This window comes from Blennius ocellaris (genome assembly GCF_963422515.1).
Source record: "Blennius ocellaris genome assembly, chromosome: 18".
Classification (NCBI taxonomy): Eukaryota; Metazoa; Chordata; class Actinopteri; order Blenniiformes; family Blenniidae; genus Blennius; species Blennius ocellaris.
This window is the reverse complement of record NC_137667.1, coordinates 5,511,457-5,536,105: the sequence shown is the minus strand read 5'-3', so window position 1 is coordinate 5,536,105 and position 24,649 is coordinate 5,511,457. Positions and strand designations below refer to the sequence as shown.

At 44.6% G+C, this 24,649-nt stretch overlaps 1 protein-coding gene across 1 annotated transcript; it reads left to right on the top strand.

Annotated features, from left to right (window-relative positions):
- Positions 1–1,578: 1,578 nt before the first annotated feature.
- LOC308143256 (mitogen-activated protein kinase-binding protein 1-like) lies at positions 1,579–23,193 on the top strand (the record flags this gene model as incomplete). Its single annotated transcript, XM_080513995.1, has 33 exons — positions 1,579–1,680; positions 2,788–2,879; positions 4,469–4,531; positions 4,634–4,691; positions 6,017–6,187; positions 7,158–7,295; positions 7,474–7,656; positions 8,192–8,352; positions 8,860–9,049; positions 9,324–9,461; positions 9,558–9,745; positions 9,828–9,919; positions 10,005–10,130; positions 10,684–10,754; positions 13,041–13,162; positions 13,269–13,344; positions 13,425–13,536; positions 13,678–13,741; positions 14,008–14,118; positions 14,285–14,469; positions 15,395–15,432; positions 15,531–15,728; positions 15,841–15,983; positions 16,071–16,189; positions 17,510–17,713; positions 18,179–18,245; positions 18,856–19,011; positions 19,191–19,354; positions 19,617–20,252; positions 20,351–20,429; positions 20,583–20,665; positions 21,617–21,702; positions 22,954–23,193. The coding sequence occupies 33 exons, from the start codon at positions 1,579–1,581 to the stop codon at positions 23,191–23,193; spliced, it is 4,656 nt and encodes a 1,551-aa protein (XP_080370121.1).
- Positions 23,194–24,649: the final 1,456 nt, after the last annotated feature.

Genomic DNA, 24,649 nt, shown 5'->3' with positions numbered 1-24,649 from the left:
AGACTAAGGAGGACTGAGGCCAAATTGATGTTGAACAGGAAAGACCATGAGGATAATGTGACTATATTATGGAAACATTTAATATCCCGAACAAGTGGAATTGTACATGCATGATGTCATTGCAATGTCCCAAATTGTCTGAGGCTTGATTTTGTGCTTCATTTGGACAATATCGGTTGAAATGGCAGGTTTTTATCATTTTTTAACAGATTCACCTCCACAGTCTGGTTATACTGGTTGCATTTTCTGCCAATTATTATTAGATTGCAGCAATAGCAACGTGTGTGAAGATGCTATTGTAATATAAAGAGGGGATTAAGCAGTTTTTTTTTTTTTAATATTGAAACACTGCCACAAGGTAAAAAAAGATGAAATTCACTTGAAAAGCAGAGAGTTGAGCCTGCAATCGAACCTCTGGCCTCACCATTACTCACTTGTGCAGCCTCAAGGTCACTCATTGCAAAAAACAAAAACAAAAAACGAGCCCACATATAAGATATAAACACTACATTTGAAAAGAAAATACTTAAAACTAGTGAAATTATCTGTCCATTCATGCGGGTGCATTTTACTTGATAAGAAATCCTGAAATAAGATTTTTTTTAAAACTTGATTTAAAATTATACTGTAAAATCAAGGACTCGAAATATGAAAACAACCTTCAAAACGAGCCAACTTATCCATCATGCCTAAAGGTAAGATTTTAACTCTTGGCAAGTGCTAAATAATTTGCATTGCAGAACCTGATATTGACGGTGAAAAATTAGGCTGATACACCATCTTGTCAAATAGGGACATTAAGAATGCCAACAACATCGACGAAAAACCTTATTTACATAAATGATGGCAGTTTAAGTTGAATGATTGGTTCCCTATGTGGCCAAAGGCCTGCCCCTCCTGGATCTATTGATTTATAATCAGCCCCGATTTCGAATTTATACTCACTGTTTGCTTCGTGTCACTCTGTCACTGTTTAGTAAAGAAAGAATTAATTGCTTTAACCTGAGTAAATATGCTCATGAGGATAAGGATGGATTTTTCCACTGTGGCGCACTCAAACATCTCAGGATCGGCCACGTTTCTTCTATTTTTTTTTTCTTTTCCTAATCCTATTAAATCTGTTCACACAACAACAACAACAAAAGCAATCATTGATGCAATCATGAGACCGGTGCAGGTTCAGATCCAGCAATGCGGGGTCACCCAGGAGGGAAAAAAAAAAGAAAAAAAGACGCACTTGGATCCGCGGTGGCGTAAGAGACGCACGGGCGCTGCAGCAGGAGCGCTTGATGCAAAGCGACAGGAGGACGCGGCAACAAGCGCACAGCAGTTAAACCCACTCAAGAGATTACTGTCCACATGTCCCGGCAGCAGGAAGCCTGCCCGGCTCTGTAAAGTCTCTGCAGGAGGCTATTTTTTTATTTTATTCTTTTTAATTTTCTTGTGGAGAGCTTCTGGGAGGACCACCAGTACTTTTCTTGCGCTCCCCGCACGCGTTCATCTGCGTCTCGACCGTGTTTATTTCTCACCGTGGATGGTCACCTGTCCTCCGGGCTGCGCCTCAAGGCTGCGGACAGGATGCCGGGAGATGGCTTCACCATCAAAAGACGCATCAGGAACCTGCTGCGTTCTCCTGCCACCAAGAGCAAGAAGAACAGAAAAGAAAACCTCAGCAGCAAGGTACTGTATGTCCTCACCTTTCTTCTGTAGGAACACCTGAGGAGAAGCACTTCTGCAATGATCCAATGTTCGGCACTAAAGTAAATCATATGGTGAGGCCATTCAGCTATAATATTGTACTGGTGTCAAGCCAGCCCTCATTTGACCTCTTGGGTCAAACCCTATTCAACCAGCAAATGCTAAGAAAGTGAGTTTTAACCATCTTTACAAGACAAAAATGCACAAGGTGGGGCAGACACACACACACACACTCATTCACATGTTGCTCCACACTTTACCAATGACGCCAACAGTTGCTTTTTAAATCTCACAGCAGACAGACTGCAGGACCAGCCAAACTACCTGTCGCTTCTTCCTCATCTCATTACCACACTACTTTGTGTCTTCTTTTTTTTTTTTTTACAATACCTCTATTGCAAGAAAATAATGGCGTCCTTTGTAATGTCAGCCATTCAGTTAGGAACACTTTTGCATATAAAGAGAGGCAGTGCAACAGTTTGGCCTTTAATTCTGCCTTTATGATGATGCTGTCCTATTTTGTGCCGTTAATTCAATTTACCCCCTCTGCCTCCCATTGAGGTTGCTGCTTGCTGAGATATTGAAGTGGATCGTGCATATTTCACATGTGACACCTCCAGCGCTCTACGAATCTGCTTCTCCGCCAGTGCAGAATGAGCTTAATATGTTTTTTTTTATTTAGATAGTAAATTGATTTCTTCCTGATATGTTGTCTATGCTTTATTTTTTTATTCACGACATGGACTATTCCATTTCATCAAGCTTTTCATTGGCAGTTATGCGATTCACGGGGTCGTGTTTTTATCACAACACATTAGACCGTAAAAGTGTATTGAGGAAGTGGCGTGTCTGTTCGTTTTCATTCCTGCATGATTAATTTCCTGTGTCTGTTTGTCTCTCGCAGAGATATTTGGTTTCTGTAATTAAACGGTTGTTGGTGCGTGTGTGTGTGTGTGTGTGTGTGTGTGTGTGTGTGTGTGTGTGTGTGTGTGTGTGTGTGAGATCCAGACTGACTGCAACAGGCTACTTATAATTTGCAGATATGTGTCTGTATGTATGTATGTATGACATGCGTCCCCCTCCCTGCAGGTGACTCTGGAGAAGGTCCTGGGCATCACTGCCACAGGAAACAGCGGACTGGCCTGTGACCCCCGATCTGGCCTGGTGGCCTATCCTGCAGGGTAAGACCTGTTACCTCCACCTCCCGTCACCGTCCGGACTTGATCATAGCGCAGGGGAGCTTCTGTGGGCTTTTTCCAGCGCTTTATCGCTGAGGGAGGCTTCAAGTATCTGCAAACAGAGGGAGTGATCGTGTTAACCTACTCGTCGTAGGATTTAATCAATAGGATGCCCTCGGAGCTTCTGGAGCCACAGCATCACGGAGTTTAAAACACAGCGAGGCACAATCTGTTTGCATTTTGTATTTGTTGTTGTTGTTGTTGTTGTTGTTGTTGCGCTCAAATATTCTAACAAAGCCGGATTAATACTAAGAATGGTTGAAAAGGAAAACAAAATACAAGAGAATTAGGGTTGTTAACTGTTGTGATGATGCACGGCCATTCTATGCACATAGTGTGTGTGTGTGTGTGTGTGTGTGTGTGTGTGTGTGTGTGTGTGTGTGTGTGTGTGTGTGTGTGTGTGTGTGTGTGTGTGTGTGTGTGTGTGTGTGTGTTTCTATCCAGTTCTGTTTGACAATTTCTAAAGCCTCACACTTCCTAAAATGCACACACTCTGGCAGTCCACCTTTTGTCTTGATTTCAATCTGTGCAAGCTGTGGTCTGGGGAAAGCCGAGGGCTGGTTTTGGAGTGAGCAGTCCAGAAACAGGTGGGCTGCTCACCAACGCAGCGCCGACAGGAAGTGATCGCCACGAAACAAAACTGTGAATGCTAAATACAGCTCCTCCGGTTCCTTTAAAAATCCACTTTCCTCCAGATGTCCAGTTTCCCCCCCAAAAAACTGTCTTTCCACCATACCGAACCTGCTGACTTGCAGTATCGACTCTGTCATTCGACACCAGCATCATGGCTGCAGTGGATGACTAAACAAAGGAGTCGACAACGAGCTGACACAAACCTGCTTCAAACCAGGATATAATCTGTAGTTTTTCCACAAACATTTACTCATGATAAGAAAATGTATAAAGCGTATTTATCCCAATCTGCAGTACCATATCCGCCTATCAATCTTTTCTAACATTTTAAGGTCACACTGATCCCACGTCATGATACGGTCAGTCACACAAGCTCAGTGGAAACATTCCGCCCTCTTTAAAATATGAATTTCTAAAAACGTTTTAAGTGATGCCAGTTACATTTATTCTTTGGCCTGTAGCCCACGTTTCTGGCATTAATTAAGAAAGTAATAATAATCTTGATTGGATTTAATAAATTCATTATTAAATGTTTCCCTAGAAGACTAAAATGCATGACTGTTTGCAAAGTTTTGTGCCTCGAGCTGTAATAATCTGGAACATACCAGAGAGTTTAATTACAGATCAACGGAGATTAGTAACATCGGGCTTTCCTCGTAGTCGCTGTTGGACTCAAGTAAGGCCGTATGGATTCTCGCATTACATCACAGTCTAAAGTCGGATATACACATTAAAAGAGCGAGATCAAGCAGTCATTTGCCAGCCTAATTGGCACAGCTACTATGAGTCCATATAAAAGCACTCAAGGGAATGACATCCGTACAGAAACAACACATATATACATGTTCTGTTCGTACTTTGTTACACGGATCACTGTGTCCTTCCCCTCCGCGGTGCAGGTGTGTGGTGGTCCTGCTCAACCCCAAGAAGAACAGGCAGCAGCACATTATCAACACTTCAAGGTGAGTTGAACACAATTCTGCCCGCTGGGGCCACATCAAACTGTCCAAAGTGGCAGCCGGCCACATCGACATCATGCCGTCCCTTCGCTCTCGCTTTCACAGGAAAACCATCACCGCGCTGTCATTCTCCCCTGACGGCAGGCACCTGGTGACAGGAGAGGTGAGAAAACAATCTTCTTCTTCACTAATGTTCTTTCTATCGTCATTCAACTCGTTGCAAAGTACCATTTTTTTCCCCCGTCTCGCTAATTATCTTCCCAGGGGTTTTTTTTAGTGCACCGAATGATTTAGATTTACATGTTTACGCCAGAATCCGGGGAAATAGATCCTTCCAGGCTGCTCTTATCAACGGGGTAACAAGGAGTTCGGGTTGTCGTGCAGAAAACATCCCAGCAGGAGGAGAGTGATGCTTCAGCCTAACTGTGTGTTTTCAGTCCGCCAAGAGCCCAAATTCTGCCGCGTCACCGTGCAACGTGTGTGAGTTTTTGTTGTTGTTGCCACACCGGCCTCAGTGGCATAACACACTATCCTAATCCTTCCCCGGGCCAATCCAAGCCGATTAAAGACTTCTCCCTGTAAGTGGATGGCCATTGGGTAGTTGTCGTGACTGCAAAGGCCAAAGTTCAAACAACCAAGGAGAAGCCGTGCCTCTGCCATTCACAAGAAAAAACAAAAATGCCAAATTGTGCCAAGCGGCTCCGCGAATGATGGAATTCACCGAAAGCGGTTGCAGATCAAAACAGATTTTTTTTTTTTTTTTTTTTTTTTTAGGAAAAATTTAATCTTTGAAATGTACACGTCCATCTTTCAAGCCGGAGCTAACGTTCTAGTCAGCGAGCAGACATATTAAAGGTGTCTTTATACCTGCTGTGCACTGCGATCAAAGCAGAGCACATCACAGCTCCGCCAGAGGATTTCCTGTAAGCCTTTAAAGAGGAGGAGTTGATGATATTCCAGAGTGAGTGATCTGATAAGAAATGTCCCTCGCACACTCATTCATCTGACTGCAGGTGATTTGCATAAAGGGACGGGCTCTCTCTCTCTCTCTCTCTCTCTCTTTTTTTTAAACTATTTCTCTCCTCTGCATGTCTTTCCACCCAGCCCTCCACTCCTCACTTGAATGCCATCCATTTTCACCGTCCTTCGGGCTGCTGGATGTCACACCCACTGCATTAACTTTGACCTTTGAAAGGTCCTTCCACCATATTATAATCAGAGCCTGCGCAAATAGCCTGGCGACCTTTTGATCTTCTGTAGGGAATAATTTGAGCAGGTCAAGGGTAGAGGGTAATCTTTTACGGAGCTGGATAGACTGGAGTGACAGGTGACAGCCGGGATTCCCAGTAGACTTTCAGATTGAAGGGATGCAACACTAATTTAATATAAAGCAGCTCTTTTCTCTCAATTAACCAGTTTGGAAAAAAAATAAAAAATGTCCTCCTCCTCCTCCTCCTCCTCCCACAATCCTTGTTTCCCCTTCATCAGAGCGGTCACCTACCGGCGGTGAGACTGTGGGACGTGGCGGAGCGAAGGCAGGTGGCGCAGCTCCAGAAGCACAAATATGGCATCTCCTGTGTGGCTTTCTCACCCAACGGCAAATACATAGTCAGCGTGGGGAACCAGCACGACATGATGGTCAACGTCTGGGCGTGGAAGGTTGGTCGCGCTTCAAAACTCCGTGGCTGACAGTGATGGATTACTGAGCAGGAAGCGATGGTTAACAAATTTGGTGGCAAATTAATCAAACAACCACACAGGGACACAGAATGCCCATAAAGGGACACAAAAAAAAAAATTAAAAGGCAGAAAACTGCAAAGAGAATATATATATATAAAAAAAGAATATGAGATACAAAATAAAACCACAAAAAAACCTTAAAGAGATACAATCTATTTAAACTAGCATTAATTAAATCTACAAAACAAAGCAAAACAAAAAAACTGCAATAGAGGTGAGTTGATGATCAGAGAGATGCCGAATCAGCACAAATCAAGTTCACCTTAAAAGCAGAGACATCTAGAAATCACCTCTGAAAGACACAAATACATATGATAAGAGACAGAACAATGGCACAGGGGTGCAAAATCAGCACAAAACACTGAAAACTGCTTAAAATTGGTGAAGCGAGACAAAAGTGACACGTGGAATAACCATAAATAATTGTGCCACAGTGTATGAAAGGAAGTAGAAGGTTTAAAAGAGAGAATACATAAAAAAACATCCATCCATCCATCTTGTGACTAATTTACCTGCCAATTATGTCAGTTGTTGATAAAAGATGTTCCGTCATTTTGAATTTATGGGATTCTTGAAAGAAAATTTGTGAACTAATGATACTATGAACGATGCGTCAGCGGTACTGCGGTCACTTACAGTCGGACATCGAATGAGGTAGTAAACAGGAGTTTAGCTAAATAGTAACATTACGATAAATGCTTTGGCTGATTAATTTTTGTTGATTTTTTTTTTTTTAAAGAGTTGCAGCTTTATTCTTTGCTAATTGCTGTCAAATGTATTTACGTCACAACAGCCCATTACAACCCAACACTTTAATCCAAGCACTGCAACAAACATGTCACGGTGACGTCTTTGTGATACTTGAATATTTTTGTTCTCCTTTTGCAGAAAGATTTAATTGTGGCTGCAAACAAGGTATCGAGTAAGGTGACCGGTGTGTCTTTCTCCGAGGACAGCTCCTACTTTGTAACCGTTGGAAACAGGCACGTGAGATTCTGGTATCTCGACCACTGCAAGGCCAACAAGGTATTAAAAGTCCTCCTTAAATAAAAAAAACCCTACAAGGCGCTGATGTTGGTGTGCTACAGTCGTGACACACATTTGAAGTGTGGATGCCACCGGCGGCGTGTGGCGTGCCACCACCGCCGCCGCCTCCACCGCCTCGGCTTTTATCAGCTCACACTCGCCCCTCTGCGGTATTTAGGCCAGTGCCCCCGTGCCTCTGCTGGGCCGCTCCGGGCTGCTGGGGGAGCTCAGGAACAACTTCTTCTGCGACGTGGCCTGCGGACGCGGCGCCCAGTCCGACTCCACGTTCTGCATCACCTCCTCCGGCTTGCTGTGTGAGCTGAACGGCAGGAGGACGCTGGACAAGTGGGTGGACCTGCGGGTGAGCGATGGACGGTTATTACGCCGGACGCGATATTGTCAGGGCAGCAATTTTTTTATTTTTTTTTGTTCCGTTTAATGTTAATTGTATCTCCCCGAGCTGACGTGCCAGACTGTCCCGCTTTTGATGGATCGGCGTGCCGGAACGCTCTACGGCCTATTCGTCCTGCCATTTATGTGATTCTTAGTGCTGTACAGCCAGTAATACTTCAGCTCAGTACCCAGCTGTGATTTTTAATCACTCGGTGACGACGGAGGTGTGCTGGTCCCGCTCCCGCCCTCGGTGAGAGGATCAAAGGAGAATTAGCGGCAGGGACAAGTACAGGATGTGTTTGGAAGATTTCCAATGAGGACACTTCTAATTTCCTCTGTAACCTTTGGACGCAAGAGTTGCGGACTCATCTGAACTATGTTCTGATAACTGTGCATACGGAAAGTTGATTCACTTTGAGAAATGATCAAGTTTGCAATATTACCCTTTCCTTTTGTTTCTGCCAGTACAGCTTTGAAATGTGATCTTCCTCCCTGTTTTGTAGACCGGTGTGGCCCAGTCCCTGTCTCTGTGTGAAGACATGATCTTCTGCGGCGGTGCCGATGGAACGGTGCGAGTCTTCAGCCCGGTTGACCTGCACTTCATCTGCACGCTGCCACAGCCGCACCCCCTCGGCTCTGACGTCGCTGCCGCCACCGACGCCAGGTGAGGGGGGGGGGGAGCGCGGCAAGAGGAACACGGCCTCTGCCTGGCGGTGATCCATGGCCAGATCAAATGTCCCCTATTTTTAGACGCTCCTTGTCTCAGGTGGCACCTTTCTACAGCCCCGAGTTGGATAAATGGCTGACAAATGACTTTTATTTCCGAGAAAGGCTTAGATTCAGAGTGAAGCACTCATTCAAATTCAACTTCTCTTCCCTTTGTGGATTTTCTTCATCTACTCTGACCTAATCCGGCACTCCAGGGACTCGCTTGTTAGTTAATTGGTGACTCTAAATTGGTCTACGTAGGTGATTACCTATCTCTGTTTGTCCTGCGACGGATTGCCAACCTGTCCAGGGCGCGCCACGCTTTTCAGCTCGGATAGTCTCCAGCTCCCTGCGAAATCCCCCCTTCGGGACAAAGTGGAGGTAGAAGATGAATTGATGGGTGGATTTCCTGCTGTTTGTGCCGTGATCTTTACAAATGCGCCCCCAACTCGTGTCTCCGCAGCCACCTCTTTAACACCAAGGCAGACGCTCATCACCCAGACGCCATCGCTGTCACCTATGACCCGCTCAGCCGGTGGCTCAGCTGTGTGTATAATGACCACAGCGTGTATGTGTGGGACGTGCGAGACGTGCACAGAGTGGGGAAGGTGTACTCTGCCCTCTTCCATGCATCATGCGTGTGGGACCTCGAGGTACAGTACATTCGCCATCAATTTCCATTTGCTAATAGCGAGCCGTGAAAGTCGACGCTCACAATTTAGTGAAACGGCGCTTTGCTGCTGAGAATATCCATTTTCACAGCCAGAACCAGCTACCAAAGCTGTGGATTACAGTTCATGTTAATGCCCCTCAGGGAATGTAAATCTGGAGTGCAGCATGGGTATTTTATAAATCCACACTGTTTCATCATAATGTAATTAGTCTCCCCCCATCGAATCCCTCACTTGCGCTTACATCCCGACCCAGATGTTTCCAGATGTTCCTGGAGACCAGGTTGCCGGCGTGTCGTCGGGTGCATTTCTTACCTGTTCAGCTGATAACACAATCCGACTGTGGCGCGTGTGCGACTGGACACAGAGTCAACCTCAGAACATCCTCAGCAGCGTGAGTTTGACTTATTTCTGCGCAAATGAAGACGTCGACTTTTAAAACTCTCGCTCATTAAAAAGGGAAAACGTGTATCCCGTCGTTGCTTCGTAGGATCTGTTGAGTGTACTGTACATGGACGGGAACACCGGCGCCTTGTTGGATTCAGAATGCACGGTGAACGCCAGCGCCGACAAATCCTCGGACGGGCAGTCGGCGGAAATCAGGACAGGCATCAGGACAATCTGTATCAGTCCAGACGGCAAACACCTGGCATCTGGAGATCGCAACGGGATGCTGAGGTAGGACGGGGAGGACTGCGACCGACACGGAGGACCGGCTGAGATGACCTACATTATAAGAACCTAATTTTGTAATCGGCAGGGTTCATGATCTCAGCAGCATGGAGGAGATTCTCAAAGTGGAAGCTCACGACGCTGAAATCCTCTGCCTTGAATATAGTAAACCGGAAACAGGTGTGTGTGTTTGAGTTATTGACTTTAATGACGGCACGCTTGGCTGCACATCAGTCGACTGATTAAACGGTCTTATCCTTGTCAGGTCTGAAGCTGCTGGCTACAGCTAGCAGGGACCGTCTCATCCACGTCTTGGATGCAGGAGACGACTACAGCCTGGTGCAGACGCTCGACGAGCACTCCTCATCCATAACAGCCGTCCGCTTTGCTGGTGAGCCACTTGAGACACTGTCAACATCTGACGGCTAATCTTTCCATAATCCTCACTTTCATCCCAACTCAGTCCCACACAAAGTCCCTGTTTTTTATTTATTTTTTAAAATTTTGCCTGCAGCATTGCTTGTTTAAATAATAGATGATGACTACATGTGTAGTCAGGTGGAGGTGTGTTTGCTGGAGCAAAGCCATTTGCTGTTGCACTTGAAGCTAAAACATGAAAGCTTCAGCGATGGTCTGGTGTTGAAACTCGATGAATTGATTCTACGGGCTAAGTATTAATGATCTAAGTGTACTTGAGTATGTCTTAGTCTACTTTGGCCTCTTCAACGGCAGATACTTTGCAAGGGAAACTATGTGCACGTTCCAAAGGGGATGTGTTTTATCTTGTCATTAAATACACGCAGGCGTGTTTCAAGTATTGTCATAGAAACTAATCGAATAGTCATCGGCAGTTCGCCTCAGAAGTTACAACCCCAAAATTGGTTTCAATTTCTTTTCTGCTTATTGAACGTGTTGAGTAATTACTTTGTCTATATGTTCCCCAGCCAATGACAGCAAGGTGAGGATGGTCAGCTGTGGAGCAGACAAGAGCATCTATTTCCGCACTGCACACAAGGTAATGTCTGGAAACGTCTTTTCAAAGTTAAACATGGATTAACAGTGCCACTAAAGCTTTACAGCGGTGACTGCATATCTCCCTCCACACAAACCCGCCTGAATTAGAAATGCATTGCGCATCTTGGTGCTGTTTATTACAGCTTTTTATTATTGTACAAGTGTTGCATGACTGAAGTGATTCCTGAATTTTCAGTCTTGAATGTCTTGTCTAGAGGGAATGTATCTCAAAATAAGTGAGAAAGACATTGAAATAAGTTCAATTTAGTTTATTGCTTTTACTATTTACAATATAGGCATTTCATGGCACAATATATTGATAGAAGGGAGAACATGAGTACAATTCTACAAGTATTAAATGCCATGGTCTAGTCATCGAGACAGAAGATGATTTTTTTTTTCAGCTTTTTTTTTTTTTAGCTCAGAGGAGTTTCACAATACGTGTTCAGAGGCTCTAATCAGAGCACCGAGAGCTGCCAGTTAGAAAAGCCAGTCCTGAAGCAGACGTCACATCACATCTTCGACTCTCGGAGCCGGTTTGCTGATCACTTCGAGAGACCGAGTTACTCAGTGGAGGAAGAGGTGGCCTCGCGCTTCCTTCTCTCCTCCGATGTTGCTTCTGGGTTACTGGGGCAGTTTAGTGTTCAGCCGGAGTTGCGTAAGTTACAGCCGTTCGTATTCGACTCAATTCAGGCCGCTGCTCTGACACAGAACATTACATTTCATAGCTCATGATGAATAAACGCTTGTTAGTTTAGAGTCCATCCTCTTCTCGGCGTCTCGACATTTATGGGGGATTCATTTCAGGGAGTTATTGTGACAGGTTTGTGCTCCTGCTGAGCCTCGTGAGCGTCCTCTGTGAGGGCTTTTCATTGTGAGCTGTGTTTTTAAATGAACTGTGACAACAAGATGATGATGATGATGATGATGATGCACAAATGCTGTTCTTCTATGGCCAGATTTCACTTATTGTGACTCAATGGCTGATATAAACTGTGTTTAGACCTATTCTTTTAGAATATGTAGTGTATTTACACTGATTTGAACAGATTGAATTACATTTTATTCAATTGTACCTTTCAGTCTAATGTGACATTTTGCTTTAATAACAAAATGTGTAGCAAGGTTTTTAAGGTAGGGGTCAAAATCTCATGCCTTCCACTTAACGGTGTCCCTCAGTGTGTTCCGTTTTAATAATGTGCACACAGCTTTGTTACTGTTGGCTCATTTCATGAGCTGTCAGCACTGTGTGGGTCAGTCTAATGATTGATTCACTCATTCATCTCAGCTCAAGTAACATCAGCTTGTAGGAGTGGCAATACCGGTCCTCACATGTTAACTTGGTCTATTCGAGTTAGTTGATCATTATTAAGATTGAATTTATTCACCTGCACTCTCTCCTCTGGGTGATGTAATTTGCAGCAATCATCGCTTTTACAGTATATTTAAGGACGGGTACTGGAAATAACTGCACTTCAGGAGCATAGGCACGGTGCAGTAAGCAGAGATTCAGTGCGTCCTTGATTGCAGATTAACTGGATAACATTAGACCCATGACTCAAGTTCAAATTTCTTTTTTTTTTGTCCTTTTCTCTCTTATTTGCACCACTCTCCTTCTTCCCTTCCTCCTCTCCTTCATTGGGTCTGATATGCATGTTCTACTTATTGGGAGCTGCTCAAACCCGACAATATGCTCTCACTTTGACTTAATAAAGGTGGAATAAGAGTATCAGGGTGCTTGCTGTTCTTTCCTGAAACCTACAAAACAAGGACACCTGTACAAATGTTATCTTAACTGTGTCAGTCATCCAAGTGCAGTTGCTTTTCAAGACAAGAATCAGGGATAATCTTTTTTTTTACTATGTTGGATGAGTGCTGTTGATTTGAATAGTCAAATAAATGTCTGTCTTTTTCAGTTTAATAAATCAGCATACATGCATTTGATGTTTTTATATGGATATCTGTCCTACACATTCCTGAAACTGGCTTGTCATAGGTTTTAAACAGTTTTTTGTTTCGTTCAATGAAGTGTTGCTACGTGAAAGCATGAAGGTCTGAAAACTGATGTGGAGTTTGAAACTGCATTTCATATTTCTGCATGAAAACATGCTTGAGTCTCTCGGAAAAGGCTGAAATCAAATTTTGGTTTACCTTGAAAATCCAGCTAATTATGCAAAAAGGAATAATCTCTCTATGTCTCCGTTTGCTTCTTGAGGTTCAAACTGCGCCCTATTTCAAAAGCTCACCATTATCGGCTTCTTCAGTCTTGTTTTTTTCTGTTTGACAGACGGACACTGGCACAGAGTTCAGGCGTTCTCACCACCTCGTGAGGAAAACCACCCTTTATGACATGGATGTCGACGTCAACTGCAAGTACGCTGCAGTCGGGTGTCAGGACCGCTGCATCAGGTCAGCAGGATTCTTCAAATTTTGATTTTCTTCCCACAAAGACCTCTGAGGCCAACCGTTTGTAAATCAAACCTCATATTAACCTCAACGTCCTCTCTGACTGCAGGGTTTTCAACATCAGCAGTGGCAAACAGAAAAAGCTCTTCAAAGGGTCGCTGAGTGAAGATGGCAGTCTGCTCAGGGTAACATTTTCCTCCACAGTCTGCCCTATGCAGGTTCCTTTTTTCCATATATGTGAACTCCTTCTTGTTTGGCCTGGCAGGTTCAGATCGATCCCTCAGGTCAATATGTGGCCACCAGCTGCTCCGATAAAAACATCAGCGTCTTTGACTTCTGCACGGGGGAGTGTGTCGCCACGATGTTCGGACACTCCGGTAACAGAAACAACATTTACTTCCCGGCGTCATATTTCATGTTGCCCCACTGAGCTGAGGATAAATTACACTTTTATTGCAGCAGGGGAGCGCTGCCAGCAAGCATTATATCGCTAAGAAGCCATATTTTATATTTTGCAGAAATTGTCACCGGGATGAAATTCACCAACGACTGCAAGCATTTGATTTCCGTGTCAGGGGACAGGTGAGAAAACCTCCCGTATGAGTGGGTCATCATAGCAGTGAAGAGAGTATTAGAAGTCAGGGTGATTTATTAATCAGCCAAAACATGTGCCATATATTCAAAATGAGGTCAATAAGCCACTAAACGAGCAATGAGTAAAAATGAGAAAATCTCAAGGCGCTGCACTCGATAGGAAATGACTGTGGAAATGTGTTTTGCGGAGAGTTTCCTCAATCGTCGAGCCGCAATGGAATCTTGAATATTTAATGCGTGCTTTTATCTCCCAGCTGTATCTTTGTCTGGCGACTGGCTCCCGAACTGACACTCGCCATGAGGGAGAGGCTCTGCCGGCTCCAAAAGGACCCAAACGCATCGCCCTGCAAGACCCCCAATCTCAGGTGACGAGGCTCAAGTTGCATCGCTCACCGCTTCCATAAACCCTGTGCTGGTGGTTAAAATGAGCCCACCTGGTATTCACATCTCATGTAAGGCTAGACTAATCCTCGCAGCAACACTCAGCATTTTGATTCTCTCTCTCTCTCTCTCTCTCTGCGTTTCTTCCAGGCGGGAGGTGTACAGCGCTCCGACGCTGGGTGGTCTGTCCTCTGAGAGTGACCGTGAGCACGAGGAGGAGGAAGAGGAGGAGGAGGAAGAGGAGGAGGACGGAGTGGAGAACGATGCCGCCGTCGACCCCGAAGACAACACCACCTGTAGTTCTTCTGACAGCAGCCACGGAGAAGAAGACGCAGGTACTGTCTCATTACAGCAGCGCCAAGGCAACTCTAGAAATTGTAACTCGCGGGCTTCTGTGGTTGTTTTCGCAACTTCCAGTTAGTCAGTATGAATAAACTACACATAAACAAGACGCTTAAAAAGCTCTGGGGTTTAACCTTGTCACTCCAGAAGTGTTCTTACTTTTATTAAAAGTATTTTTTGAAAGCTTTAAGTGCAGGGTGAAAACAACTATACTGTTTTATACTCAGCGAGCCTTCAAACTTGCAGCTGTGTGCGGTAATGTAAAGCCTCCCTCGGCGATGAATGAAGGATTTGGAGCAAACTTTGGCAGTCATTCATACATCCAGGGAAAAGGGCTTGCCTGTTTCATCAAACCGTATTGTCTTATTCATCACACACATACTCTGTTCGAGGAAACCAGAGGGACCACGCATGCAAACTCACCAACAAAAGGCGTCTTTATATAACAATATACATATAAGACGGGATGTCTCCCCATTGAGAGAGTCGGGTGTTAAGCTGACCTGCAAGTGCGTAATACAAAATGAAGCATGAAAACTAAATAGTGGAAACCTTCAGTTTCTAACTAATTATAAATTAAATAAAGGGAAACATTTTGCCACTGTACAGACAGTTGGTGTCACATGTTCACAAGGCATGACAGTCGTGTCGTTAACAGGAGAGCTGACGCACCGCAGTGGTCAACGTGCGGCTGTCAAATGCTATCACGGCACAATGCTGCATTGTGGGTTTTTTGTTTTTTTTTAATTGTGCACAATCCTCTGGAGGTGGTAAGTCAGGAATTGTCCTCTAACAAGCATGTTTGCCAGTCGCTACGCCGGCTAAATGTAGAAGTGAGCAGAATCTTTCGAAACAAATCCAGACAAATCTCTACGAATGCCCTCCAGCTCATGATAACTGGGCTCATTATCCCAACAGGAGGCTCAGATGAGGCACAGGACTGGGAGCCGACAAAGGTGAGTCCCTCTCAGGCCAGGATGAGTTTGAATAACATAAACATTATCGTAAACAGACGCGTCCCGTCGTGTCCTCTTCTTTCATACACGTGTCCCAGCCCGGAGGTGTCAGCCAGGTCACCCCCGACTCCTCGAAGCGTCCTCGGAGGCGTTGGTCTCATCGAATGGGTTCGCTGGAGCTGATGGTTAAATCCATGCTGGACCTGAGGCAACTGGAGACCTTTACTCACAAGAAGAACCCCAACGATCCTCCTGACGACAGAGAGAGACGGAGCACAACCAACCACCCGGAGTCCGTGGAATGCTGGAGTGTACGTCGAGGAAAGGAGCGGGGAGCTGAGCTCCAATATAGATCCATGTGAAGTATGATTGCACTGCTCAGTCACCTACGCTCATTTTCTGCTGCAGCAGCCGGAGGAGAAATCTCGGAGGCATCGACCCCGGCCGCACGCCGACTGGCTGTCCTCCCACACATGCAAGGGCACCAAGGGGACTGACGGAGTTGTGTTCTACCCCGAGGAGAATCGGGACGACACCAGTCCACCGGGCAGGTAAATCCCTGGCCTTTGACACAAAGAGTGATTTACGTCGAAACTCTGCTACTCACTGCTTCCGCCTTTCTGTTTCTGCACGTTCAGGGAGTACGCGGTGAAGGAGCAGCACTGCAGCAAGAGCCAGGAGGACAGCCGCAGCCCGGACAGTGCATGCTCGCTGGGCTACGGCAGCAGGGAGTCCAGCCCGGACCGCATCCTGGACGGTGAGGGTCCAAACCTCATGATGAGAAAACAAAAGCAGTGAAGCGCTTAACATTGAAGTCTGAGAATACACACAATGCAATACAATTCACAAAACGTGGATCGATTGAGGCTGAAAGACTGAAAGTAATAGAACAAAGAAATGGCCGAGCCCATTTAGATATAGAAAAAAGGCATATGTCCCACATTTCTAACTTGCAAATGTTAAAAAAAAATAAAGAAATCAGAGAAATACAAGTGACAGGATGCACAATTTTACAAACTTACCTCATCAAAAAAACTATTACTTTCAGTTTTATGCAACAGCACCACAATTGCGAAGCAGGACGCCAGAAGAGAGGATCTCTGGGGTGTTTGTAAACAACAAAACAAAACAAACAACTCTAAGAATATCCGGTTCTTAGTATTTAATGAGACTATTTAGCATGTGTCCAAATTAACTTTGCAGCGAATACAATGGTATTTTGTTGCTTGCAATGTCAATGTATTAACCAGGCTTTACTCTTTCTTGGAAAGCAAATGTAGTAGAGATACTGCAAAGAGCAACTGGACTCCTGCTCGTGGCTTTTTTTTTTCTTTCTTCTTTTTGTTCAGAGAAAGATGATTATCTCAATCTCATCTCTGGTGGCTTCCTTTGGTCCTGCAGGTGGATCGCAATCAGGCTATCAACCACTCCAACCTGACATGAGGGAGAGAGATAGAGAGAGAGAGAGAGAGAGAGAGAGAAAAACATGCATGCACACATACATATATTCCTGTCACGTAACAACATTTTATGCCTCACTGAGGGCTTCCCCTGGTGCAGCCAGCAGAGCTACTCATGTAAAAGTGATGTATTGTTCGCCTGAGTAAAACACAGATTAATGCAGGAGGAATTTTAAAAATATTTCACCCCTGCATGTTTTATTTCAGTATTTTCATACCTCTACATTTTTTTCAACCACACCCCCCCCCCCCCCCAAGTCGTACATTACTTCTCAAAGTGTGTCAAGAGCAGGATTTAAAATTAGGGGCTCCAATGTTCACGAAAGCCCCGATATCTCTTCAACATACAGTAAAGCTGCTGCCCGCCGAGAGGGATTTGAGCACACAGAGCGCAGGATTTTTCTAGTTTCCGACGTGATAGAAATATGTCAAATAATTCAACCACATAAGCCTCGGTTGTATACAGGCTGGTCATTTGTAAGGGATTATCTTCTACCTACTTGCTTTATCCAGCGCACATATACCCAAGTCGAAAAGGGGTGAGATATAGAGATTTATTTATTTTTTTCTCTCTCCTCTCGGTCACATGTGTGCCTCTTCCTTGTTTTTGCTTGCAGACTGCGAAGATGTCGAATCTTTGAGCCATGACAGCTCCGACGAAGAGCGTGAAGAGAAGGAGGAGGAGGAGGAGGAGGAGGAGGAGGAGCAGACGGCCGTGGTCACGAGTATGGACGAGGCCCTGAGGATGGTGACCGCTGGCCACAGTGAGGAGGATTTCCTCAAGCAGAACTTTGAAGCGCTGGCGGAGGCCTGCAGCGCAGGTAAGGAGCGGTGGATGCTGGGACGGCGTTCACACTGTAAACACCATTTCCAGTCTCCTTGGCTGTTACACCTTTAGGATTCTCGGAACACATTAAGTAGCCTTATTGTAGACACAGCACTAAAATTTAACTCCCGAGAACAGAGGATTTTAATGCGTAAGACTGGCCTCCCATGGGAGGATGCCAGGATGTTTCAGGAAGGGCACGGCAGCAGTGAAAACATTGCATCCAAGTTATGCCTTTTCCCCCGTGTTCCCAACTCTTTCCTTGTAAAGCTAAAAGAACTCAATGGAGTGTAAAATCACACATAGTTTTATTAAAACCCACATTTTCCGAAAACCTCTGCCCTCGAATAGCTGCTTCTCTAATTAACCTCACATGCAAATACGGACCGTGATTTTTTTTTTTTGCCTGCTTCATTTCATATATTTGCTTCTTTTTTTCCTTCCTGCCGTCCGTCCACAGCTGAGCGCAGCAGAGTCCAGAGGATCAGTATGTCTTCACGTTTCTTGGCCAGAGGACATAATAACAGGTACCGGCGACCACTTCAGACCAGCGAGAAGTCGCGGCTGTAATTACAGGCCCATGTGGACTCGTGCACGCTGTTCTGTCAGACCAGCTGCGCGCCGCCCCACTCTCTCTCGCTTTGAGAATGCTTTGTTCCCGCTCTTTGTGAGGTTACTCATGTGTCACGGCAATGTTTGTCTTGATGAGGCTGAATAGTTTGAGAAAATGTAGTTTTTTGCTTCAAATAGGAAGAGGAACCTTGATTAAATTGCAAAAATGTGTCAAAAATGAAGTTCAGTACTATAAAATAGCATAAATATAATTTTGATGCAACATTTTAATAAATATCGTATAGTTACGCAATCTTTATACAGTGATGAATGCAGAGAAGCATACACCCATATGTAATATAGAAAAGTTTGATCATATATCATCTTATATTTTGATATACTCTATAAGAAGTAATACAATGTTCTGATCTAATACCAATTCCATGTAATGCAGCTGATTTCCCCAAAGTAAATACTCATGTCTGTTTCCTCATCAGAGAAGTTTTCATTTCTTCCCCCAAGATGTTTTAATATTCTTTTTACAGCCTTTTTTTCTCTCTCTTCCTTATCTGCTCGTCTTTGTAGAGCTTCGCCTCTGACGGCCAAAGCGAGTGGAAAGGAACAGGGAATCGTCTCGGCAAAGCCCCTGGTGTCAAAAGTCCGGCCGCTGATGGAGGACGGAGAAAGTAGAACCACGGAAGATAAAACCCCCGTGTCCCCCGGCTTCACCGAGGGGCCAAAGTAAGAAGAGAATACAGACGAGTGGTTGTGTGAAATGTATTTTTAGACGCGTACTACACTGGTCACAGCACTTATGTTTGAGGGGAAAACCTGCACGTTAATGTGTTGACATGATAGATAGATAGATAGATAGATAGATCATCATCCATCATCCATCGTCCATCCATCCATCTCAGCAGGGATCCGGAGAAAGACGGCGCCCCTAAACTTCGACCCCCGAAAAAGAAAAACTCAGGTTCTCACTTGTGGCGACTGTCCAACCCTTCTTCCAGAACGTCACTGCTACTCGGCACAACGACCTCCTTACAAAAATCCCACTCGGCGCAAAACTTGTCCACCGACTGTACGTTTCATCATCATTTCCTTGTTTTGTCCTGAACTACAAAAATCTGCCTCACTAGTATGATTTACATATAAAAATCCATGGCGTGTGTCAGATTTTCTCTGTAATATAGCAGATCAATCCGTCTACCCACTAAGTATGACTGTGAATAATTGCCTCGTCGCTGACAGATTTAATTGAACGTTTTGGCACACATGATTAAATGTGCTTCTATTTTCTTAGACAAGTTGCATTAATCTCTCTATTGTCATCCTGTCTCCAGCTCCGCGCTCCCCGGTGCCATCTAGTGACCGAAGGGAGTCACAGAAGAGGCCTCAGCAGGGTTTCCTGAACGACAACACTTCCAGACCTTCCTTCTCGTTCTCCTCTCCCTCCTGTGGGTCCCTGCAGTCTCTCCAGTCCCCTCTTCCGTGGGAGAGCCCCAAACTGAAGCCCCACCACTCCTACATGAACCCCACTGCCAGCTCCATGGCCAAAAGCAGTCGCTCCTCGTCTCTGATTGACGACATCCAGATGGACACTCCGCCTCCTTCCCCCCACTTCCCCAAGGGCCGGAGGTTCTCGGAGGAGCTGGAGGTCGAGCTGCCCCTCCTCACCTCGTCGCCCGTCGCTGTTTTCCCATCCTCCGGCTCATCGACGTCCTCCCCCCTGTCCCCTCCGCCGTCCAATAACCCCTCCCCAACTTCTGCTCATTGCATAGCAGCTGTTCTGCCGGCCTCCCTCTCTCAGAACGTGCCTCCCTCTCGCATCCCTCTTCCCAAGCAGCCTCTCAGCCCCCGGCGCAGCCTCTGCCTGGAGGTGAAGCCGAGCTCCAGTGGGTCCGGAGGCACGTCAAGGACTTCTACTCCCACAGTAGAAGCCGGGTGTGATGTAACTCCTGCTCCTGGGATGAGGCACGGTAAGACAGTCCGCCATTTATCTGCAGATGTGCTATAATGACCGAGCCCATTCCCACCATGGCGTGTGTTAACATTGCTTCTGTCTCGTTATTTTCAGCACGAGCTCGACTCTCTCTTAGTTTGGATCCTTTTTATCTCAGTTCCCTGAGGCAGAAAGCGGACTCAATTTCTCAATGGTACAATTTTTTATATCACTTGATAACATTCTTTCTCCCACAAGTTATTGGCATTTTTTCTGCTTAATGAAGATCTCGGTCACCGTTTCTATTCTGTTTGAGTTTTAATCATGACCAGCAGCTGATGTACATTTGCGTGTCATTTATTTCCAGTGTCAAGGAGGCAGGTCAGGCTGCTGTAGCTAAAGAGTGCCCCCTGGTGCCTGAACAGACCCTCACATCAAGCCTCCAGCCAGGTCTGACCTTCCACAACTTCCTTATCAGCCAATGTTTGTCTTCTTTATCAGTGAAACTCTTCACGTTGCTCAGACTTCTGGCCTGTTTTTCATCCCGTGTGTGTCAATTCCTCTGTCTCGCTGCCGTCCTGCTGTATATACTGTGATCATAAAGACTCACTTGAAAACGAGACGCTTCATCTCAAGGGACTATCCTTCAATAAACTGAAATGTTCACAGATGAAGGGAGAGTCGATTCAGCTGTCGGTTAAGGTTGTGTCCCAAGAAACTAAAGGGAAAACAAATGCAAATGGATTATTGTCAAATATGTTTTACATTCGTCCTTCCTAAATTGATAAATACTTCAACCTTCCGGTAGATGCCAAGTCTGTCTGTCTCAGAGAACATGCTCCTAACAGCCTGTTATTAAACATTATTCTCTGCCAAGTCCAGGTAACAAGGCTTTCTTCACGCTGACAATAAACGGCGTCGTTTCTTTTCCACACTCCTCTCTCCCCTGTTCCATGTATGATAACCGCCTCTCCAAGGCAGTGCATTTTATTTCACTTCACTTCATTTTGAAAACACAGACGCCCATAATGGCCATCAAGTGATATCTTGTCCACATTTGTATCTACAACTGTGTTGTTGCTGGAGGATATAAACTGTGAAATCCTTTTTTTTCTCACTCTGGCGCCTCGCACAGTTCCTCCTCTCTCTGGGATCGTGCTGCAACCTCCTCATGCGCCTTTAAAAAAAAAAAATCCCTCATAGTTTCTTTTCTGATACCAAGAGAGTGCTTTAATGCTCTTCAACCTTTTACTCAATGTTCACTGTGCGCCTACTCTGCTCGATTGCAGTGTGTGTGTGTGTGTGTGTGTGTGCGTGCGTGTGCATAGAGAGAGACGACTTGGTAGTTTTTTCTCATGCTGAGCTACACTTGAAAGTCCTTCTCTCGATCTCTATCCGCAGATTGTTCAGTCACCTTGGAGGCTTGTCGGCAGGTTGCTGCCGACCTTCGCAGCAGTCTGAGGAAAACCGTCATGATGTACACCACGGTCAGTTTGTGTGTCTGTCTGTGTCCCAGAGTAAAAACATCTATAAAAAAAAAAAAACATTGAACAAGAATTTTGGAGATCTCTAAAAAGTGCAACTCCTCACACAGGAACTGAAAGTAAAAGCAGCAACACCTGCCAAACAGTTTCTCATTGAAATGTGAGCTTGCATGCCTCTGCTTGAGGTTATCTCAAATGACTTGTTTAGTGTGATTTGCTGACGGTCCACAACTCACATGTTTTCAGCTTCAAGAGAATTTCCACATCAGAGTTGAAGCATAACAACCAAACAAATAAGAAAAGATCAGTTGTTGCATTAGGACACAAATTGCATAGTGGTTGAACAATTGTCCAGTTTCCCCAATAAAGGAAGCTTAAAAAAAAAGTATCTCATTGAATATATTTGAAGAAAATCTAAGTCCAAGTGTCAGTAGTAGCCTCTTAGAAAAGTCTTCATATTCTCCACAGCCATAGAGTGGAATAGAATAGAATAGAATAGAATAGAATAGAATAGAATAGAATAGAATAGGATAGAAATACTTTTAATCCCAGAGTGAAATTCCTTACTTCTCCACATTTACCCTGAGCTCTCCAAACTCCTACTTCTATTAAGCAGGGATAGAAAATGGATGGAGTGATTGAAAACTCTCATGTTGTTGAGGTGTTCACGCATGATACCTTCTAGGCATCCTGAGAAATTTCCTTTTAAAGTGGCAAACTTGACCACTGACCCTAAGGTCAAAGGTCAACACGGGCCTTGCATGCAATCCATTTTCCCAGCCGTTTCATAGCACCCTAAATTTTAGGTCATTTGCAGGGGAAAACCCGACAATTCCACATGAAGAAAGTTGATATCCTCATCTTAATAGTAGAGACGGTGCTGTCCTCCATCACTGGTTGCATAAGAGAGCAGCCCGGGAGCTGAAAGCTCTTCTACTTTTAGAAAGTCGAGGTACCTCCAAACGGCTGCCGTGTGAAAACAAAGTGTTCTCCGGTTTACGCTGCATGTATTATAACAGTCCGGGCTCACAATAGTGTCAGCTGTTACAACCGAGTTTAGATGAGTGGTTTAATATTTACTGAGTTCTTTGAACCTCTTCAGAAGCTTGTGTGGAGAGTTTTTCAATTTTTCAGTCATAGTATTGAATTGTTCCTCCGAACGTGGTTCCTTTATGTTAAGTTTCGTGAGCGGATACACCTGCTGGGCCTGATGTTTGGATTTCCTTCGTGGGTTCATGTGTTCACTAACAACAGGCACTGGAGGGCGAGCAGCAGGCCAGTGAAGATCAGCAGGAGATGAGGAGCATCTTGTCTGAGGCTCTTTTAGCAGCGAAGACTGAGCTGGCCTCGTTACCTCACCCCGCCTCGACGAGCGAGCGTCCCCGAGAGGACCAGGGGGGGACGAGCGAGGGAGACAAGACCATGGCTCTGCTGGAGCAATACGCTGAGCTGCTGCTGAAGTCTGTGGAGAGGAGACTGGATACGAAGACCTGAAGGCCCAGATAATAGGAGGATATGTAGACACGCACTGTGAACTGCGCTCTTGTCGTTTGCACATAGATTTTCTTTCTTTTATCTTTTTTTTAAACTGTCTTTATGAACTGGAAGCGGATGAGATGTTAGTATATTTACAGGTTCGATAAATGAATGTTGAGCACTGCGCACAAATGAAATGGTTAAAAAAGTTGCCTTGTTTTTTATGTTGCCACGGCTGTTTGGTTGTTTGTCTTTGCTCTACTTTCACACATCAAATTCCCGTTGAGTGATGAGTCACACAATGTTACAAGCGGAGACAATTGATATAAGAATGACGTTTTACACGAGGAGCAGCGTGAGTCAAAACACTTGTGGAGAGAATGGAGCTGGCTGAGGATTGCTTTTGGTTTCAAATAATGCAATGGGTGTCGTTGAAGTACAGAAAGCAGGTTTGGTAGACACGCTTTTAATGCGAGGAATAAGGAACAACGTAAGTTCGTGTTGAAAGGGAAGAGGAAGTCGGGTTGATATGTGAGGAGAGAGATGGTGTGCTATACGGTGAAAGATGAAAGACTTCCTCTGAGACGTGTAAGTGACATTTATGTATCACCAACATCTTCCTCGCCACAAAAGTAGCTCATTTTAAGTGAATCACTTCAGGGTACATCAGTCATGCAAATGTGCTGCTTCACTGATATAAGTGTTTATTTGGTATTCTCTATTTGTATGAAACGTTCCTTTTGTTTGTCTCATATTTATGTTTGTTTGCTTAAAATAAAGAGCAAAAAAATAAATAAATACTGAAGCCGATGTCTTAATAATAACTTTATTTAGGAGTCACACCATGAGACAAAGGGTCGTACAGTGGTGGTTAGCATAGCGCTTTGAGTCCAGGCCGGAGGTGCTTTCAATGCAGAGTTTGCATGTTCATACTGAGCATGTGTGGGTTTTCTCCTGGTACTTTGGAGCTTTAGTGTTAAAAAAATAAATTTAAAAAAATCATACGTGTATAGGTATAGTTACAACAGTGGTATAGGCGGTTTGAATGGATGACCCAACAGATATTTGAACTCGAAAAGCAAATAACTGGTTCAATGGTAATAACTGGTATTCTAAATTCACCACCACATGCGTTTGAGGCGAACTGATGACACCAAATTGCCCCCGAAATGTGAGCGTTTCCAGGTATTTGCCATTTTATAGAGTAAATGAGTACAGTGGGTGAATTTACAAATCGCCCAGAGATAATTTTCCAGTCTGAATCATGTCAGTTAGTATCATTGTGATTATAAAGAGCTTATTTAAAAAAAAAAGAATACTGTAGAATATACATACTAGAAAACACAAGCCTGTGCACTATTGTAGCAAATGTTATATTTAGCCCTTTGAAGAAAAGTATAAAATGAGCTCAGCTCAGTCTGTATTAATCAAAAAGAAACACACAAAACAAAATATTTGTTAAGCTTTCTGCAAG